Here is a 19,644-nt window from a genome sequence, read left to right as displayed (position 1 = left end):
CTTCCCTCTGTGGTCACTCAAAGTGGTTCTTGAGGCAGCTTTCTTCCCACTGGGTTTGGTGCCAGCTTGACTAGGTGGACAAAGCTCGACTAGGGGGACAAAGGTTAGGACCTTTCTGGATGTCACCTGACACTTACTTGTGACTGGGCAGATCCCATTTGAAGTTAATTAATTTCCTGAGTCCACCACAAATGGTCTTCCTGTCAGAGAAAGAAATGCACCTTACCCCAACCAAGCCGTTAACCCTGCTCTGGGAGCAGTTTTCACACCTCATTAAGGCCAAGCACTTGATTGACTGCTGACTGAGAACTAATGTATATTTTTTTTAAATAAACTTCCCTTAATATTTGTGAAAAATCCAACTTCACCATTGAATCAAACTTTTAATAAACATTAAAAAAGAGAGGTTATTTTTCTAGCTGTTCCCAATCCTGAGACACAATAGAAATATTTTAACCTGTGCTCTAGTCCTTCTTATAGGACAGTATTCCAAAGTGTGAATAGCTTTTGGGGGCTTATTGCTGGAGGTACATGTTAACATTACATTTCTACATGTCCCATCTTTAAATGCTTTGCTACCTACCTTGTGGCCAAAAATGTATACCTTGAGGAGACTTATTTTTGTTTAAAAGGAAAGTTTTTACCCTGTCAAAAGTATTATTTTACTAAGTTGGGCTGCAGGTTTACATTAGAAATTAGTCAATGTAGCCATGTTTTAAGGGGCAAAACACATGAACTGGTACCTGACAATAACAGCATCGGTCCAAAACAGCATGTGGGTGACAATGCAAACAAGAATTGGCAATAGGTCTCGCCTATGTGAGAGCTATTAGTTTTGCCAATGTCTTTTTGCCATGCTGTTCAGCATTGCGGAAAGTTAGTGGTGTGATGAAGAACAGAGTGGTATTGAGGAGATTGGAGTAGACAGGCATACGTTGGAGTGGTATAGAGTGGTGTGGGGTGGTGTATAGTAGCGTAGAGTAGAGTAGAGTGGTCTAGGGTACAGTGGAGTGGCATAGAGGTGAGTGGCAAACAGTAGAGTGGAATTGGGTGGCTTAGAGTAGAGTGGAGTAGAGTAGAGTGGCAAAGAGTGGTATTGAAGGGAGAGGCATAACGTGCCATACAGTGCCATTGTGTGGAGTGGAGTGGCGAAGAGTAGAGTGGAATGGCTTGGGATGGCATAGAGTAGAATGGTGTGAAGTAGAGTGGCATGAAGTTGCATAGAGTGGAGTGGTGTAGAATAGAGTGCCATTTTTTTGGCCTGGTATATGCTGTCTTTTTGCTTGGTTCTTCTACTGTTTTTGACTAGTCTGACTGGGATCCTGCTAATCAGGACCCCAGTCTTTCTGCTTTCTCCCTAAACTGTTATGTTATGTACTTAGGTACACTCCAGATTGGATACTGGGGTACCATGTAAGTCCCTAGTATATGGTACCCATGTACCCATGGCATAGGTACCCCAGAGGCCTCCCATGGGGTGCAGCATGTATTATGCCACCCATGAGAGGCCATGCAAAATGGAACCTACAGGCCTGCCATTGCAGCCTGTGTAAGTTGGTGCATGCACCACTTACTTTGTATTTTTATTTTAAATTTTTTTTTTATTGATCATTTCTCAATAAAGAAAAACAAACAAACATTGCAATGAAATACAGTGCACAGTACAAAGGCAGGCATCTATACAGGACACGATGGGATGCGAATAAAAAAATAAAACATACAAGAATCCATGGGGAGCAGATCAGGAGGACATTGACATAGCTGTCAGAACATAAGGGAGAGGAGCACCGATAAGGGGCACAGTGCAACACAGTCATATAACAGATCAGTCCATCATGGCCTCCAATAGAGCAGGAGACTAAATGGTGGGCACTGACAATAAGTAGTTCGTGAGGGGTGACCAAATGTCCCGTGGCCGTGATGGGGCAGGCAGTTCCTCAGCATAACATACTAATTGATCTCTACAGTATGTCAAATCCTGAAACCATAGCTTGGTAGTGGGGGCCAATCTGCTCTCCCAACACATAGAGACCCTCCGTTTGGCCACCAGCAGCGCAATAGCCACAAATCGCCTACAGGAGGCCTTGACATCAGCAATAAGACCGAGGAGACATAACTTAGGGGCACAATCCAAAGGAAGCTCAACCATTAGGCGCATAATCTTTATAACATCTTCCCAATATGAAAGGACCTTGGGACATACCCATGCTAGGTGATAGAAATCAGCATCAGGAGCCCCACAGCGTTCACAGGCGGCAGAGTCCCGCAGACCATATTTGTACAACTGGGCAGGTGTATAATACAGCTGATGGATATATTTAAAGTGAACCATCCGCAGATTCCCATTCGATGTTAAGCGCCCCGTGAGGCGGCAACAACTCACCCACTCATCCTCAGTCAAAGCGCGCGGCAAAACAACATTCCATTTATGCAGTGCCACCACCAGAGATAGCAGCTTCCCTCTGCGATATCCGATAGAGCCTGGTGACCAGTTTCACTCTGGAGGGAGTAGTATATAGCAATTGCAGTGCCTCCAGCGTAGGCGGCTCAGCAGGAAATTGCGGGTACAGCCCACGCATGGCCTACCGCAATCTTGTGTAGGTGAAGAGGTGCATAGCAGGGAGAGAACCGTCAGCGGCCAGGGATGCTGAAGCGATAAATTGGCCCCCGGGGTATACGTCTTTCATGGTCACCAAGTTCATGTCTTTAAGGATCCGCAAAGCACCCACCTCAGTGGTAACTGAGAGACATGTGTGATGAAGCAGGGGCATATCAGGCGCATAAAGCGGTAGCTTCCGTGCTCGCCTGCCCAGCTCCCGCCAAGCCTTAACCGTGGTCTGAACAGTGTCAAACTCTCCCTTTTCAAACACTGTGTGCATATTGACAATCATGGCCTTCAGTGGTATAGGGTGCACCGCCCCAGCCTCTACCGCCACATGGGGAATATAAGCAGGGTCATGTTGCCAATAGTACGCAAAGTGGGCTTGTGCACACAAATAGTATAACTGAAAATCCGGTGCCGCAAAGCACCCCAGCTCATAAGGGAGCACGAGTTTTTCCCACTTGAGATGAGGTTTCTTGCCCCCCACGCTAGTGTAATTAAAAGTGCGCGAAGGGAGTTAAAAAAATGTTGCGACAGATGTATCGGCACGTTTACAAATAGATACAAAAAACGGGGGAGGATTACCATTTTTATTGATGCTAGACGGTCGGCGAAGGACAGGGGCAACTTAACCCAGCGGGTGACCTGCTCCTCAAGACGCGTCATAGCCACTCCAAATTTGGCTCGCACCACCTCCTGGGGATCACGGTGCAACCACACACCCAAATATTTCACTGCATCAGTGCACCACACCAATGGAAAATCCAAATCAATAGGGGACATACAATCCGTTAGGGGCAGTATGATGGATTTAGACTAATTTATGCCGAGCCCTGAAAACCACTCCCGAAGAAGCAGAGGCAAATAGAGAGCGGGCTCATGCACATACAGCACCATGTCATCTGCATACATGGAAACAGCCAAAGAGCGCTGGAGGAACCGCAGCGCCTCCCGGGAGTAACGCTGACTCAAGATACAGGCCAAGGGTTCAAGTATGAGCGTAAACAGCAGCGGGGAGAGCAGGCAGCCCTGTCGCGTACCACTCTGTATAGGGAATGGCTGAGATAGGTTACCATTAACTCTCATGCGCGCTGTAGGGCAGGTGTAAAGCAGCTTTATCCAGTTAGTAAAGACAAAGGATACCCCCATCAGATGCAAAATCGCAAGCATGTAGGACCAGGAAATGGAATCAAATGCCTTAGCGGCGTCAAGAAGCACTGCCACCGCAGGCAACGGAGGTTCCAGGACATGCATAACCGTGAAGAATGGCCTAAGATTATGGGAGGTCTTGCGGGTCGGAACAAAGCCAGACTGATCCGGTAGAACCATGACTGGCAGCAGCAGCTGCAGTCTGGTAGCCAGGACTTTAGCCAATATTTTAACATCTGTGTTAATTAAGGACAGCGGTCGGTAGGAGTCGCAGCTATCAGATGGATTGCCCGGCTTAAGAAGAGTGACCACCAGCGCTTCACGCAATGTCGGAGGCAGGCATTGAGTTTCGTAAGCCTCCTCATAGACCTGGAGCAGGCATGGAGCAAGAATGTCATTATAGGTTTTATAAAACTCCGCTGGGAGGCCATCAGAGCCAGCAGATTTACCATTAGGGAGAGCAACAATCGCATCCCGTATTTCACCAAGGGTGAGAGGGTGCAGTAAAAATTCCTGCTGTCCCCGAGAGAGCCATACTAACGCGATGTCATCCAAATATTGCTGCAGCTCAGCTTCAGGTGTAACCAAGCGATGCACATACATATCCTCATAAAATTCAGCAAACGCTTGCAAAATATGGGAAGTATCATGATGCGTAATGCCACTGACTGTGATCGAGCTAACCATACACCCACCCCCTCGAGGCTCCAGAAGATGGGCCGTAAGTGCTCTGCCTGGCCGACCACCTTCCCCATAATATCTGGCCCTGCTTCTCCGCGACATGTGGCGCACCTCTCGGTCTACCACCTCATTATATTCTGCAACTTTTTCTTTAATAAGGGCTAACACAGACGGGTCAGGTGTGCTCTCATACTGCCGCTCCAACCCCTTTAGCTCACGCTCCAGCGCAGACATTGTACCCCTGAGCGACTGAAGAACTCCTGCCTGGAGTCCGATACAGACCCCACGTATGGTCACCTTGAAGGCTTCCCATAGTGTCCCCACCGCATCGACCGAGCCGGTATTCCGCGCGAAGTAGTCAGTGATAGCCTCCCGAACACCCTCACAGAACACCAAGTCCAGCAAGGCGGAGGGTTGAAGCCGCCACTGGAAGGGAGGGTGAGTGTAAGCAGGCAAGGCCAGGCGGATGTGTACAGGGGAATGATCAGAGAGTGTCCTGGGTAAATGCTCCACATGCACAGTCCAATCATTTGCGTCCCGGGTCAGCAACCAAAAATCTATACGGGACCAAGTAGAACGAGCATACGAGTGACAAGTACCTTCCCTGGCGCATGGGTGACATAAACGCCAAACATCCACTAGCCCCAGTGTCAACATACCGTCCCGCAGAGCTGCAGCCGCCTGCTTAGGAAGCCGATCCACAGTAGACACTCTATCCATATCGGGGTCCAAGGCCACATTGAAATCACCCCCACAGATAACAGTGCAAGTAGGCAATTTATACAGTTTTCGCCATAGATCCTCATTGAAGGCAGGATCGTTGACGTTGGGACCATAAACATTGACTATCACAAGAGCTCTACCATACAGTGTTCCCTGCACTATTATGTATCGTCCCCCATCATCCTCATCCACTGAGAGTGGTATAAAGGGAGTACCCTTCTTGACCAAAATCATTACCCCCCCCCCCCCCCCGGGCATAAGAGGAGTAGGAGGCGGCAAGCCGCACCCCAGGCCATCTGGTGGCAGTTGTAGATGCCGCCTGATTGGTGAGATGTGTCTCCTGGAGGAGAGCAATTCGAATGCGGTGACGGTCAAGATAGGAAAGCACTTGGCGGACCTTCCATGGATTATTAAGGTCCCTTACATTCCAGCTAAGCCAAGAGATCGTCATGTCATCAGAGTTAATCATGTCCCTACAAGGAGACGCAGAGTTCTGGTACAACGCTCATATATAGCCCCAAACTTTACCCCACCATATCCGCAGTGCTCTACCAATGCACAATACAGAACATTGCAAACCCCAACGACCCACCCCACCCACTCCAGCAGCGAAAAGCTGCCGTGGCATCCCAAGGAATATCATAGAGCAAAAAAGCCCAAAACATGCTTCATCACAGTCAAAACATCCAAATAAGGTCGCCAATCAGGCGATAGCACAACTAGCACACAAGAGTGTGGCAAAGCAAAACAAAAGACAACTTTTTGGGGAGTTCCCATTCAGAGAGGCGCAGAGGCCACTGGCACCCCGTGAGGAGCAGGGTGGGCCGAGACAAAGTAAGTTAGGCTATCCAACACCAGCCATAGACACAGCAGAGTGGCCACTGCCACTACCCTTGCAACAAAGGACCTCATACCCCCACAACAGTTCAGCAGTCGATCCATTCCAATGGTCCGAGATAATATAGAGCAATGCATCGAAGCAGACATAGCAAGAAAGGATAAGACATCTGAAACTTGCACCTCTGAGAAATATAAATAATCAAATCTAACACATGTGGACGGTAAATCAGCAACAAGCAAGACAAGGATATGACAAACATTGCAATGCGATACCAATTTCTGCCGTTCAACCATCAGTGTCTGTGTCCCTCATTTGCTCACGTTGCGGTGAGCGTCGCTCTAGCTGCCGAAGATATTGAAGTGCATCCTTAGGTGACAGGAAGATGCGGGCCTTCCCATTATGCTGAATGCGCAGGCATGCAGGGTACAGCATTGCATAGGGGATGTTGAGCGATTGTAATTTTTTCTTCACCGCATGGAACTCCCTGCGCGCCTGTTGCACCGCCACTGTGAAATCAGGGAAGAGCTCCACCTTCATTCCCTGATAGTTCAGGCTGCCCTTCACACGCGCCAAGCGCAGCGCAGCGTAGTGTCTCGATCCCGATAATTTAAGAGTCGGGCTATAATGGGTCACGGCGGCGCCCCCGGGACAGGCCTGGCAGCCAAGGAGCGGTGAGCTCTTTCAACAATGAAAACCTTCGAGAAGTGCTCCGCCCCTAGCAGAGAGGTAAGTAGCGTCTCCACATACAGCTCCATGGGCCCAGTGTTGGTCGACTCCGAAATTCCCGTAATTCGTAGATTATTTCGTCGAGATCGGGCCTCAATATCCTCATTCTTAGCCCTGATAACCTCCAAGAGCTTTTCCATGCCTGCACTGGAAGTACTGAGCGCCTCAACCCGATCTTCAGCTGTGGAGATGCGCTGCTCGGCTTCAGCCAGCTGCGCGCCATGCTTATCCAACTTGGATGCCATTGTGTCCATACGTAGATTCAGGTTGTCATATTTGGCATCAATAGTGTGGAGGCTCTGCTGCATTGACATCATCATGCGCTCCAGCTGGGCTCCCGGACCCTGCGCAAGATCGGGCTCAGTTTCCGACGTGGTAGGCGTGTGGGATTTAGAGGGCTGCTTAGTTTCAAAAGTGAGTTTGCTTTGTTGCTTGTCTGTGCGCCCCATGGCGAATCCAAAAAGCCACCAGATGTATGCAGGCCAAGAATAGCAGCGGCGTACAATGCCAGAAGGGGACTATCAACCCTGTCCAATTCAACCTTCTGACAAGTAAGGGGGGGTGGTGTGAGGTCAATAGTGGGAGCAAACAGCGCAACGGCGCCAGCACCAAGAGTCTCAGGGCGCAAGTCGTGCCACCAAGCTGCCAGATGTCCTCACAGTAGGCACACAATGCCAACCAGCCTGCCAACAAATCAATGTCCGTGGGGCAGGGAAAGCACCGGGAGCCACAGGACACAAAAAGGAGGGGGATATAAGCACCTCCCTGAGCCTGTCCGGTGCCAGAAACAGGCAGGGCCCCGCGTTCAGCACCCACAATAGTGGCCCCACACAATATGTCCAAAAGAGCCCCAGGCACTCCAACTGTCACGCAAGGACGCGTGAGCAGGCAGCAGCCGGGTGCAGACAAGCAGCTGACACAAAGTAAGGAGAGGCAGGCAGACTTACTGATGGCAGGAGGCTGAAATCACTTACACCCACGTGGAGTCAGTCCCCAGCGACTGCACGCAGGCCAGGCCAGGGATCGGTGGAATCCGCCGCCTACCACCTCAAGCAGCAGCGGACGGCAGTGGGGAGAAGGCCCACAGCAGATGTCCGATACCGGCAGGCAAAGTCCCCAGAACACCGCCGCGGCCCCTCCGATCCCAGCCAGAGACCGCAGCCACTCACCCAGTGGCGAGGAAGCTCAAGTTGGGAAGCCCGCCTCCACGTCACAGGCCGCAGGCAGCAACGAAGCAGGCCAAGCCGAGGCCCGGGAGGAGCCGCCGTCCCACCTCTCCGAGAAGTAGCAGGCGGCCGGGGGGAGGGAACAGCACCGCCTCCGCTGTTACACGTTAAAGTCCCCCGAGCACCGCCACGGCCCCTCAGAGGCCAGCCGGAGACTGCAGCCACTCCCCCGGGATCGAGCAGGGAGCCCGTCTCCGCGCCACAAGCAACAGGCGCCCAGAACTCACCACCTCGCCAGGCAATCACTATCAGAGCAGATCTGGCACAGCTCCACAACACTACGGAAGTCGCGCAGCCTCCCAATCAAGGAAGCGCTGCACCTGGCCCAGCTCCGCAGCCGCTCCGTCAGCAGCACTTCAAAGGGCGCCGCGCTTCGCTGCCATTTTACCGCCGGATCACGATGGGAGGCAGAAACGCGAGTAAGATGCAGCTGCAGGCTTCAAACGGATAGCAGAGGGCTCTCCAGACGATAGGGAGGGCAGATCCAATCTGTGATGCCGTGGATGGCAATGATTCCCAAGGATTATAGTCGGATTAGAGTCCCGGCCAGCAGAGCTGCACTAAGTTGCGGCCATCTTGCTCCGGGCTCTCTAGCGCCCCCCGCATGCACCATTTACTTAAGATATAGGTTTCCTATATCTAAGGGTCACTGCACTTAAAACCTATCAGTCACCCCTCTAGCAGGTCTTTACAATCCTGAAGGCAGGGTTCTTGGTTCTAAGTGAGAGAGTGCCCCTCATTGAAACATGTTGGAATCATACCCCACACCCGTAACTGGTGTGGGAGGTATGATTCCACCACTCAGAAGCGAGCTTCGCTGGGTCTCCGGTGTTCCCGGTATCAGCCTTTTAGTCCCTGCTGACCAGAGACACTCTTCTGCCCTCCTGCTGCTGAGCCAAGCTCGAGCAGGGGAAGGCAGAACAATAGGCATCCTGTCACAGGGAGTGACCACCTCCCAGACAGGATTTAGTGCATTAGGGCAGGGTGGGTGTGCTTGCCAGTGACTGAAAGTCTGCATGATGGGCACATTTGGTGTCCCTGTGCATAGTCCAGTTCAAACCAGTCCTGGGAGCCATTAGCTTCCACTCTGGTGCGAAACTGGACAAAGGACATGGGAGTACCCTCCCCATTGTCCAGGCCCCTCCCCTGGGAGTATCCCCTGAATCTGTCCAATCCTCTCCTGTGGGTACTTAAGGACTTACCTGGCTGTAGGACCCTAGATTTGACATGAACAAGATTCTGAACCAGAAACCACCAAAATTCAACCATCTGGACACTCTGGACTTCGCTGGACTTTGTTTGTGCCCAACTTCGTCTTCCACTCAGTCTGTTGCATCATCTGTGCCCATGCACCATACAGGATACATGCAGAACCTGTGGAACATCAAAGACAACTGAAGATATCTCCCTTGGAGTGAAGGAGTCACTCCCCTGCAACCGCAGGCACCACAACATTACTGTCCGGTCTTCTTACCCTGTACTCTTACAGACTTCAAAGGCTTCAGCAACACAGGCAGTGGGTTTCTATGTTCCTCAAGGTCCAACCTGCCCTCTCTCCGAGTTTGAGGTCAGAATCCCTCGTGGGGGCTGCAATACCCAAACCCCTTTACACTGCGTACATTTGCAGGTGCATATGCTTGTTGGTGTTTCCCAAACAAGTGCATTGGGCTTTGAGTAGCCTCAACCTCTGGCACCATTTCTTACTAAGAAGTCCATCCTCCTCAAACCGAGTGCTCCATGGGCTGTTGTTAGGGGAAATCGCTTGAGGGTCTCTTGCGACTCCTCTGCCTCCGGCCTGTGAGTTCACTTGAGGGTCAATTCTGCTTTTTTCAGGCTCCCCTGGTTGCTCCAGGTCACCCTGACTCTCCTTCCTGTGGTGAGCCTCTTGGACTTTGTTAGTCCGAACCGTACCCAGCCGTGACCTTCTGCGTGGGTTGCCGTTGCCAATGCTTGTTGGTGCTCCTGCCGGACACTGACCCCTCAGCACTCAACATCCTTCGTGGGACAGCTTGCATCCAGTTCCTGGTTGTCCTTGATGTCTCCTGGTCTCCGTAGCTGCAGAGTCAAGAACTCCACCAACGCACCTGAAGCACCCGACATCGGTGGGCATTCGTCTATCGAGGCCCTGGTCACTCCTGGGTGACCCAGACTCTGTCCCCTCTGCTTTCACGTTCTTCACGACAAGAATCAACCTTTGGATTCCAATGGACACTTTTCTTCCTTCCAGCAGCAGCTCTTCTTCAAAGTCCTCCGTTGGATTCGACGGTGGTTTCCGACGCCACTTCAGACCTATTCACCCGGCTTCCCTGGGATAGGTAACTTCGGTACCTCAGTATCCATGGATGGGGTGGCTCTCCAACCTTCTGTGTTCCACGGGGTTTCTTCGAAGTCCACTGTGAAGGGTCCTTAAACTCTCAAACTTCAACCGTGACTTTCCCATAGAATTTTACGGGGCACTCGGTCGTGTTCCCACACTTCACCTGTCCTCCATTGGGTCACTACTTTCTAACCTTGGATGGTTTCTTGGGGTACCAGTGATTCTACAACCTCTCGACACTGTCTTGACTCGAGTCGTGGTCCTTATACCACTATTTTAGTATATGGTTTGGTCCCCGCCTGGGGCCCACTGTGTATTAGTGCTATTTACAGGTCATTTGTCTGCTTAAGTATTGCAAGCTTTCTGATTATCTCTGTGTAGGATGTATTGTGTCGTACTAGAGAGCGTTATATTACTAAATACATGGGGCATATTATCAAGAAACGGCATTAAAATTATCGCCGCTTTAGCAGCAGAAAAATGGGCTTGATAATATGCCCTTGGGAATTCCCATAGAAGCCCATGTTCTGATGTCAACATGGGTTTGGATTGTAATTCTCTGCGGCATATTATCAAGCCCATTATCGCCGCTTTAGCTGCAGTTTTCTGCCGCTAAAGCGGCGATAATTTTAACGCCGTGCTTGATAATATGCCCCCATATTTTTATAATTACTGTGTTGGTTTTCCTTTCATTTAACCAATACTATAAGGTTACATTCTTGTAAAACAAGCTGCTTAACATTGCTTCAAGACTAAGCCTGAAGGCTGCTTTCCACAGCTACCTCTAGGATAGCTTTCTAAGGTTATCTTTGACCTCTTAAATCACCATGAGGGTTCTTTTGACTGGTACAAGTTGCCCACTTCAATTAGTGGACAACATATACCAGGCCAACTTCTCACAGGTGTAGAGTGGAATGGCATAGACTAATGTTAACTGGAGTGGTATGGAGTTATGAAGAGTAGAGTGGCATAGAGTGGGGTGGAATGGAGTGACAGGGAGTGGCATAGAATAGCGTAGAGTGGCGTAGAGTAGAGTGGCATACAGTGAAGTGGAGTGGCGTTGAGTAGAGTGGCGTAGAGCGGAATGGAGTGGCATAGAGTGGCATAGGGTAGGATGGCATAGAGTAGAGTGGTGTAGAGTACAATGGCCTAGGGTATAGTGGCCTAGAATGGGGTAGTGTGGAGTGGTGTAGGGTGTCACAGCGAGGCATTGTTTGAAGTGGAATGGAGTATCATGGAGTGACATCAAGTGGAGTGTCGTGGACTGGAGTAGAATAGAGTGGCATAAAGTAGATTGGTATAAAGTGTGATGGCATAGAGAGGAGTGGCATAGAATAGAGCTGCATATAGTGTGGTGTACGGTGGTGTAGAGTGGAGTGCTATTGAGTGGCGTAGAGAACAGTGGTGTAGATTGAGTGGTGTGGAGTAGAGGTGAGTGGTGGCGTAGAGTGGCAAAGAGTGGTTATAGTGGCATAGAATGGCATAGAGTAGAGTGGCATAGAGTCCAGTGGTGTAGAGTGTAGTTGGGTAGATTGGCATAGTGTGGAGTCGCTTGGAGAGGCATAGAGTAGAGCAGATGGAGTGATGTAGAGTAGAGAGGCAGAGAGTGGAGTAGAGTAGAGTGGCATAGAATTGGGTGGCAAACGGTGGGGTGAAGTGGAGTAGAGTTGAGTAGCATAGAGTGGCATAGTGTGGAGCGGAATGGAGTGGTGTAATGTGGCATAGAGTGGAGTGGAATATACTGGAGTGGCATAGAGGGGTGTAGAGTAGATTGGTATCAAGTAGAGTGGCATAGAGTAGAGTTGCATAGAATAGAGTAGAGTAATGTGGAGTGGAGTTATGTAGAGTAGAGTAGAGTGGCACAGAGTGCCATAGAGTGGGGTGACAAAGATTGGGGTGGAGTGGACTAGCATTGAGTGGCATAGAGTACAGTGGCGTGGAGTGATTTAGGGTGGGGTAGAGTAGAGTAGGGTAGAGTGGAGTGGAGTGATGTAGGGTTCCATAGAGTGACATTGTGTGGAATGGAGTGGCTTGGAGAGGCATAGTGTAGAGAGGGATGGGAGGTGTAAAGTAGAGTGATGACAGTAGAGTGGCATGGAGTGAAGGAGAGTATCGTAGAGTAGAGTGACATAGAGTGGGGTGGAATGTAGTAGAGTGGATTGGCACAGAATAGATTGGCATGGAGTAATTTAGAGCGGCATTGTGCAGAGTGGCATAGAGTAGAATGGTGTAAAGTAGAGTGGTGTAGAGTGGAGAAGCGTAGAGTGCTGTGGAGTAGAGTAGGGAGGCATGGAATGGTGTAGAGTAGAGTGGCGTGACATAAAGCAGAGTGGTGTCGAGTGAAGTAGAGTGGAGTGGCATAGATAGCCATAGAGTGGCAGTGTGTGGAGTGGAGTGGTGCAGAGTGGAGTAGACTGGCATGGAGAAGAGTGGAGTGGCATGAAGTGCAGTAGTGTGGAGGGGAGTGACATAGAGTAGAGTGCCGTGGATTAGACTGGAGTGGCGTATAGTCATATGGAATGATGCAGAGTATAGTGGAGTTGTGTAGAGTGAAATGAAGTGGCATAAATTAGAGTGTCATAGAATGGAGTGTTGTGGAGTTCTGCAAACTGGCATTGAGTGGAGTGGTGTAGAGTAGTGTGTCTCAGAGTGGAGATAAGTGGCATAGAGTGGAATGGAGTAGCATAGAGATGAGTAGCATATTGAATAGTGGAATGGTGTAGAATAAAGTGGCATAGAGTTGCACAGAATGGGGTGGAGTGGAGTGGTGTAGAGTGGAATGGCGTAGAGTAGAGTGGCATAGAGTAGAGTGGCACAGAATAGAGTGGTGAACCATAGAGTGGCATGGAGTGAAATGGCATGGAGTGATGTGTCATAGAGTATATTACAGTGGAGTAGCATCGAATAGTTTAGTATAGAGTAGTGTGGCATGGACTGACGTAAAGTGGATTGGCCTAGAGTGATGCAGAGTAACGCCGAGTGGAGTGGTGAGAGCAGAGTTGTGTCAAGTAGTACAAATGTGGGTGTAAATAGCAAAAGCTTCAATAGAGACAGGGTAAATGCAACATAAAACATGAATGAAAAATGGTATGCCTGTGTTAACACTTTCTGTGCCAAGGACCTAATGGTTACGTCCTCCACCATGGTGGCCATGTGCAGAGGACATAACCATTACGCCTGCTGCACACTTCCAGGAATCCCTCTGCTGTTTACAGGAGAAGGAAAAGTACTTTGCCTTCCATTTGTATTGGGAGACCTGGGGGATGCCGGGTGGAAAGAAGTACGTGGCTTCCTGCTGATTCCAGAACTTTCCATCACAGAAATGTAATGAAAATGTGTTTTTATAGTCAAAGTTTGAGGTTTTGCAAGGGATTCTGGATAATGAAATGTGGTGAGAGCCACGCAAGTCAGCCCTCCCTGGATAGCCCTAGGTTAGCTAGGTTTCCCTGGGTGCTGGCTGAGCTAGGGTCCAAAATCTAAGGGAACAAAAACTGGTAGAACAAGTATTATCATTTTTCTGGGCCCAGCGAGCCTTCACGGGGCTCAGGAGCTCTAACTGGGCCCACAAGCCCTGCCAGGCCCCGTGGCGGGCCCTCCCACCCGAGCTCCTTCCTCTGGCCTGCTACATCACCAAAGGCCCAGGACGGGGTTCCATCAGGCCTTGGGAGGCCTACCCCTTTTCACCTGCATGAAAAGGTGCCTGCACGCCCCGGGTCAGAGCATTGTTAGAGCCCTCCTCACAGCCCCGTGCCTGAGGCTCAGCTGGGGCTCTGAGCACTTGGGCTGCAGGGTTCCCTGACCCTGGCCATTTGGTCTCATGCCATGCTTTCCACTCGGGTGACCAGATGGCCGGGCAGCCCTGGAAGTCCCGATCTGGGCTCATTTGCTTCCTTGAGTCCAGCCAGGGCTCCAAGAGATCAGGTGCATGCACTCCTTCGGTCTCTCTGTAACTCGTGCGCATGGACTACAACAATCAAGGGTAGCGTTCCTCTCGATTACTAGGGACAGGGTACCCTGGACCCACTTGTGGTCTGGTAGTTCTCAGCCAGTGACCAGATGGCCCAGGACTGGGCCTGAATGGAAATGTGTTGCCAAACATACAATGCAAAATTAAATTATTAGACAAAAATATAAACAAATTGGCATCTGGATCAAAAACCCAAGTCTCCACCGGTTGCTCGAAGCATCAAAGCTACTCTTTGGCTTGTAGTAATGCGTCTTCCTTCATTCACCTTATCTCTTTAAGAACTTGATCCTTACTTTTCTCAGTGGGATGTTTTGCATTCTAAATTTCAACCAACATTGCCCACAATCCCCTTAAATCATTTTCACCTGAATAGCCCATTCATTTTTACCTCATATGCCTTGTGATTGTTTTCACTGTTTGGTCAGTCAGGGCCTATTTTCTGAGAAGTTTGGAAAAACATGAAACCATTAAATACTTATTTACCCAGTACCAACATTATGAAAGCATAACCTTGTTTCTTAGCACTACTCCATGACATTCCTACAACATTAGACATGTCATGCATATTGCATTACAATTTGTCATGCTGATAGTCACAGTATTTGCCATGCCATTTGTCATGCAGTCTCATATAGAATGCTGTCACAGACTGTCATACTATGTGTCCTTAATAGGTTACTTAGTCTGTAGTTTGAGAATTTTCCATGGTTGAGTGGAATAATTCAGTTTAAACCAACATGAAAGGTGAAAGTGGCTGCAGAAAGTAGCATTTTTTTCCACAGTCACAGAGCACAAATGAGCAGTGCAAAGTTTGTTTAGGGACAAAATTGATCCCTTGAGATGCTTTGCACCAATTTGGCACTAGTCACAGCTCTATGTAAAACTTTCCCAGATGCATACAAAAGGATGTTAAGTTATTGATGTATGTTATTCACATAATTTTACTTTTTCTAGAGCCTCCTGGGATTTGCGGCCTGAGTGTAGTATTTAAAAATACTACCTCAGCTACATTAACATGGAATCCAGCTGCAGGAAGCTTCACACATTATAAAATCTACCTTTCCAATGACACGTATGTGAAGGAAGATCACGCTTCGGCCTCATCGACAGTCTATGGAGTGACGGGGCTGACGCCTGGCGGCATTTACAACTTCACTGTGCAAAGAATGACCCGTCAAGTGGAGGGCGCCGTGGCATCCATTGACATAGTAGCAGGTCAGCAAAGTTCACTTTTCTCGTTCCAGAATTAGACTTAAGTCCCTGTTCTTTTCTTTTCTTTTCTTTAACGTAATGTTGATACATGGCTAGCATTCCAATTTGGAAGGGATCTTGTCTAGAATATTATAATTTTTCAAATCTGTTTTATCCCTGCCTGGTTCTCTGAAATGTTATATACTGGTGCCTGATCGAACACTTATCAATACAATTATGGTAACACTTACATATTTGTTACAGTAATTTTGACAATAGCAATATATAATGACTTTGGGAGGAGTGAAATCTGATTATAATAAGTTGTGTATTCTTTTTTCCTTTCTCTCATTTTATCTGTGTTTTCCTTTCTTTTCCTTTTTGTGTTTCTTACTTTTGAAGGCGAGATGCCTACATTGGAACGGTAGAGAAAGGAGGGTCCTTATTACATAGTACTGCCATCACTCCTCTACCTTCTCTACCTTTTCACTGCAATCTGTGATCTCTCCGAGTACAGACACTGCTAAACTCAAGTATCAACTTCCAAAAAGAAAAAACGATTAAAAAAGCTCCCCTTCTCTTTCAATATAACAAATGTCCATAATCAAAATCATATCTCTTAATCAATATATCCAACACCTTACTACTAATAACATTAGGCCCTATTTTGGTTCTTTTTGTTCAAGTCTTACTTGCGCTCACCAGATAATCACAAATGTAAAAAATCCACAGACTGCATACTTATTCCTTTGCACTCAATTTGATCAAATTGTTATAGCTTTCTTGATTAATTTCGGGATTGACGAATGCCATTTGCCACGTGCTGATATATAATACCCTTTTTGTGGGCACCAAGATGTCTTGTGACCTCCGAGAACTCCAGGTATCAAGATGCACCGGTCTCTTCAAGTCCATATATAATTATTGTATTTGTATTAGACATTCGAAAATCCATTTCCATTATGCCAATGTGATACCAATGCATTTTCGGGAATTGTAACCACTTTATCAGCGTAAATAGTCGAAGATGATCGATATTTCTGTAAAAGGAAGTAAATGGACTTCGAAATTCTCTCAAATTATTTCACAGTTTTTATTAAACCTTAGTGTTTTTCGTTTAACATGCCTCTTAAGATAGATCATATAAATAGTTGGTATGAAAAAATCCTAAAACATGAAACATGTCCCTATAAGAATACTTTAAAATAGGAGTGGCTGGGCTGCGGTTTAAAAGAACTGCAGTGATACATGGGACGGAATCATATTTTTATATTTTAGATAGGCCACCGCATGTTAGCCCACAGAGATGGATGCTTTTTAAAAACATTGTGTATTCGTTGATCAGCATCTGAAGTAATTACATGGCACCATTTCCTTTAAACATTGCATTGCTGTTTATCATGGATACGTGTAACATTTATTTTCTCCCACAAAGAAAGCTTCTTTGCACTAGTTTCTGGATTTAAACTCAGGCCGGAAATTCTATAGTTGCTTAAATGTGGTAAATGTGTGTTTATGGAGGCTGTGGTAGGGGCAGGGCGTAACACCATTTGAGTGCTAGAGGCCTGCATTTCAAAAGGAGTTCTACTAATGTTCTACTTTTATGGCCACTAGAATTCCCTGTAAGGTTGATCCTTGGTAGGTGTGAGCGAATTCTGCATGATTTCTTTTGTGGAAATGACATGACATGCCCAAAAACGTTACAAGAAATTCCACATTATTACCGAAAATGACTGTATCCATTTTTCACTATCCTTTAGTGCGCAATGCATCCATGTGCCCATTTTGGACACAAGATGTGTATAGCGCTAACAGAAAGTGCAAAATCACATATGAAGCAACCAGCATCCATTCCCAATCTGTTCATTCGTGTTGCTCCCATGCTTCCACATTAGGCCTTTACCTGGAGGAAACCTCAGTTTCATTTTGATGAGATTTCGTCGGACCCTGATTCCTCTGATGCTGGGGTGTCCGGCAAGAAGTTTTAAACATTCGGGTCTGTCTTGGTGCCTTTGTGACTCTAAGTCACCACAAAATGACCTACATTTGGTACTCTTTTGTAGTTTGCATGCCCGGGAAAGAAAGAAATTCATCATTCCTATCTTAAAGAGGACCCACTTTTGTTCATGTCGGGTAGAACGTTATTATCTAAAATCATTACCGAACGCGATGGCTTGTTTCGCCGTGGCATCCTTCTTGTGGGCATGCATGAGGATGAGGAACTATGTGGCTCAAGAACGAAGTTTGGGGCCGTTTTATTCTTTATGGTTTCCAAATCTTTTTATTAACTTTTAACCTAATGCACTTTGTATGATTTTGAGCGTGTAATAATGAGGGCCTGTATCCATGAATTCAATAAGGGCTGTCTTGGCACATCTGAAGTCTGTTTTTATGAGATTTTATGCATTTGTATGTACTTTTATGAACTTCTATAGAAAATTGAATAAAGTTTTATGATGATGGCGATGACTGCATCCATTTTTCACTATCCTGTAGTGTGCAGTGCATCCATGTGCCCATTTTGGACACAAAATGTGTATAGCGCTAAAGAAAGTGCAAAATTACATATTAAGCAAACAACATCCTTTCCCAATCTGTTCATTCGTGTTGCTCGCTCCTATGCTTCCACATTAGGACTTTTACCTAAACGAAACCTTAATTATGTGATGTGGCATAATGGCGTAATCTCGGGCATTTTGTGTAACAAACTTAATGTGAAATGCTGGAAATTATGTGAGATTACACTGTCGTAAACAAAATGTCAACCGGTCCTAGTTTATGATCATATCCACTATTTCCAGATGATTGGGTCTATCTACCTATTTGCGCTGGTCACTAGGTATGCTCAAATTTATTGTTAGTACAGTTTGTGGATGGGCAGTCAAGGTGCTAGATTTGTGCTCCTTGTGTGTATAATTCCGTAATACAGAGACAATTTCATCCCAATTTTCTCCAAGTGTAATACAATGATTTTGCTGATGGTCTACTTTAGCATCTCTGAATGGGTGGGCATGTTGTTGATCGACCATGACATGGCTATATCTCTGTTAGTCAGCAACAATGCCACGTGTACAAATCTGTTCCCATCTCTGTTTCGTTTGGGGTGTTTAAATAGGACCCATATGCAGTTTGCTGGTGTATGTAGATTAGTGTGATGTAGTGTTTCCTGTGGTTACTTTATTCCAGAAATTATTAATTATGGGACACTCTCATAACATATGGACAAGTTAATCATGTGCACATCTGGGGCATGATAGTGCTATTTGTGTGTATTTTGTTGAGTGTCTTTAGGTAATTTCTGTTTATGTAACTGCATTGGATTTTGAGACTTTGTGGATGTATTCTAGTAATCTTTTCCAGTGTTTGTCTGTTACAACTGTCCCAAACTCTGTGTCTTATTTGTCATATTTCATCCTTACTTGTTTTAGCCATGGTTCATATGGGATTATGTAACCATTTAACTTGTTGTCTTCTTTCTCTGAGAGTAAATTCACTGTGTAGCAGCTTGTGGGTTTGAGGTTTCTCCTTTCTATTTTTCCAATGTATGCATAAGTGAGGAAAAGGAAGTGACTCGAGGAGGGTCACCCGGGTCACTTGTGACCACCTCTCAGCCTTACATACAAATTAAAAGTCGATCAGACAGTAGTGAATACAAACCAGGTAAGCTTTATTCAGGATACACTCGAGTGGAGTCCGGTCTGACCAACCTCCTTGTATTGCTGTAGAGCAGAGGTCTCCAAACTTTTGTAGGTTGAGCCCCCCCAGCTGACGTTTTTTAAATGTCGGGCCCCCCCACCACCTGACAGAAATTTCTGGAATCTGGTACACCACATATTCGACCACAACCCACATATCCCGGTCCATATACGGCAATAATCTTCAACACAATAAGATTGTTTAGTTAACTGCAGGTTTGTGAGTGGGTGTCGTTAAATGACAGAGGCTTATTACACAGCTCAAAACAGAATGTTCCAAGAGAAAATGTGCGCAAATTGCTTTTACTAGGATGCTTTGTTTTACACGACATAGAATAATAATAACACCACCAACATTAATGTGACGGGTGTGCCTGTTTTTCGCCACAGAGACGCTCCATCTGGGGATGGATTTTTGCTACTGCCATCCTCAGGTTGTGCTACACATCCAGTCTGGAATGGCACTTAGTCTTTAATACCGAAAGGTGAGATTTTAGGGTGGTGTGCACACCCCCCTGAGATTGTG

General features: G+C 47.2%; 2 protein-coding genes across 2 annotated transcripts in view; one reads left to right on the top strand and one right to left on the bottom strand.

Moving 5' to 3' along the window:
* PTPRQ (protein tyrosine phosphatase receptor type Q) overlaps window positions 1-19,644 on the top strand; it is a 1,724,016-nt gene that overhangs the window by 440,461 nt on the left and 1,263,911 nt on the right. The window contains exon 18 of the mRNA XM_085652983.1: window positions 15,187-15,447. Within this exon, the coding sequence (XP_085509109.1) occupies window positions 15,187-15,447 (261 nt within the window). The remainder of the gene's footprint in view (window positions 1-15,186; window positions 15,448-19,644) is intronic.
* Window positions 1-19,644, bottom strand: part of LOC146855296 (uncharacterized) — a 167,325-nt gene that overhangs the window by 41,976 nt on the left and 105,705 nt on the right. The gene's annotated exons all lie outside the window — the stretch shown is intronic.

The sequence above is a fragment of the Triturus cristatus genome, chromosome 4_1, assembly GCF_964204655.1.
Source record: "Triturus cristatus chromosome 4_1, aTriCri1.1, whole genome shotgun sequence".
Taxonomy (NCBI): domain Eukaryota; kingdom Metazoa; phylum Chordata; class Amphibia; order Caudata; family Salamandridae; genus Triturus; species Triturus cristatus.
The sequence above is the reverse complement of the archived record's forward strand: the minus strand, read 5'-3'. Positions and strand labels throughout refer to the sequence as shown.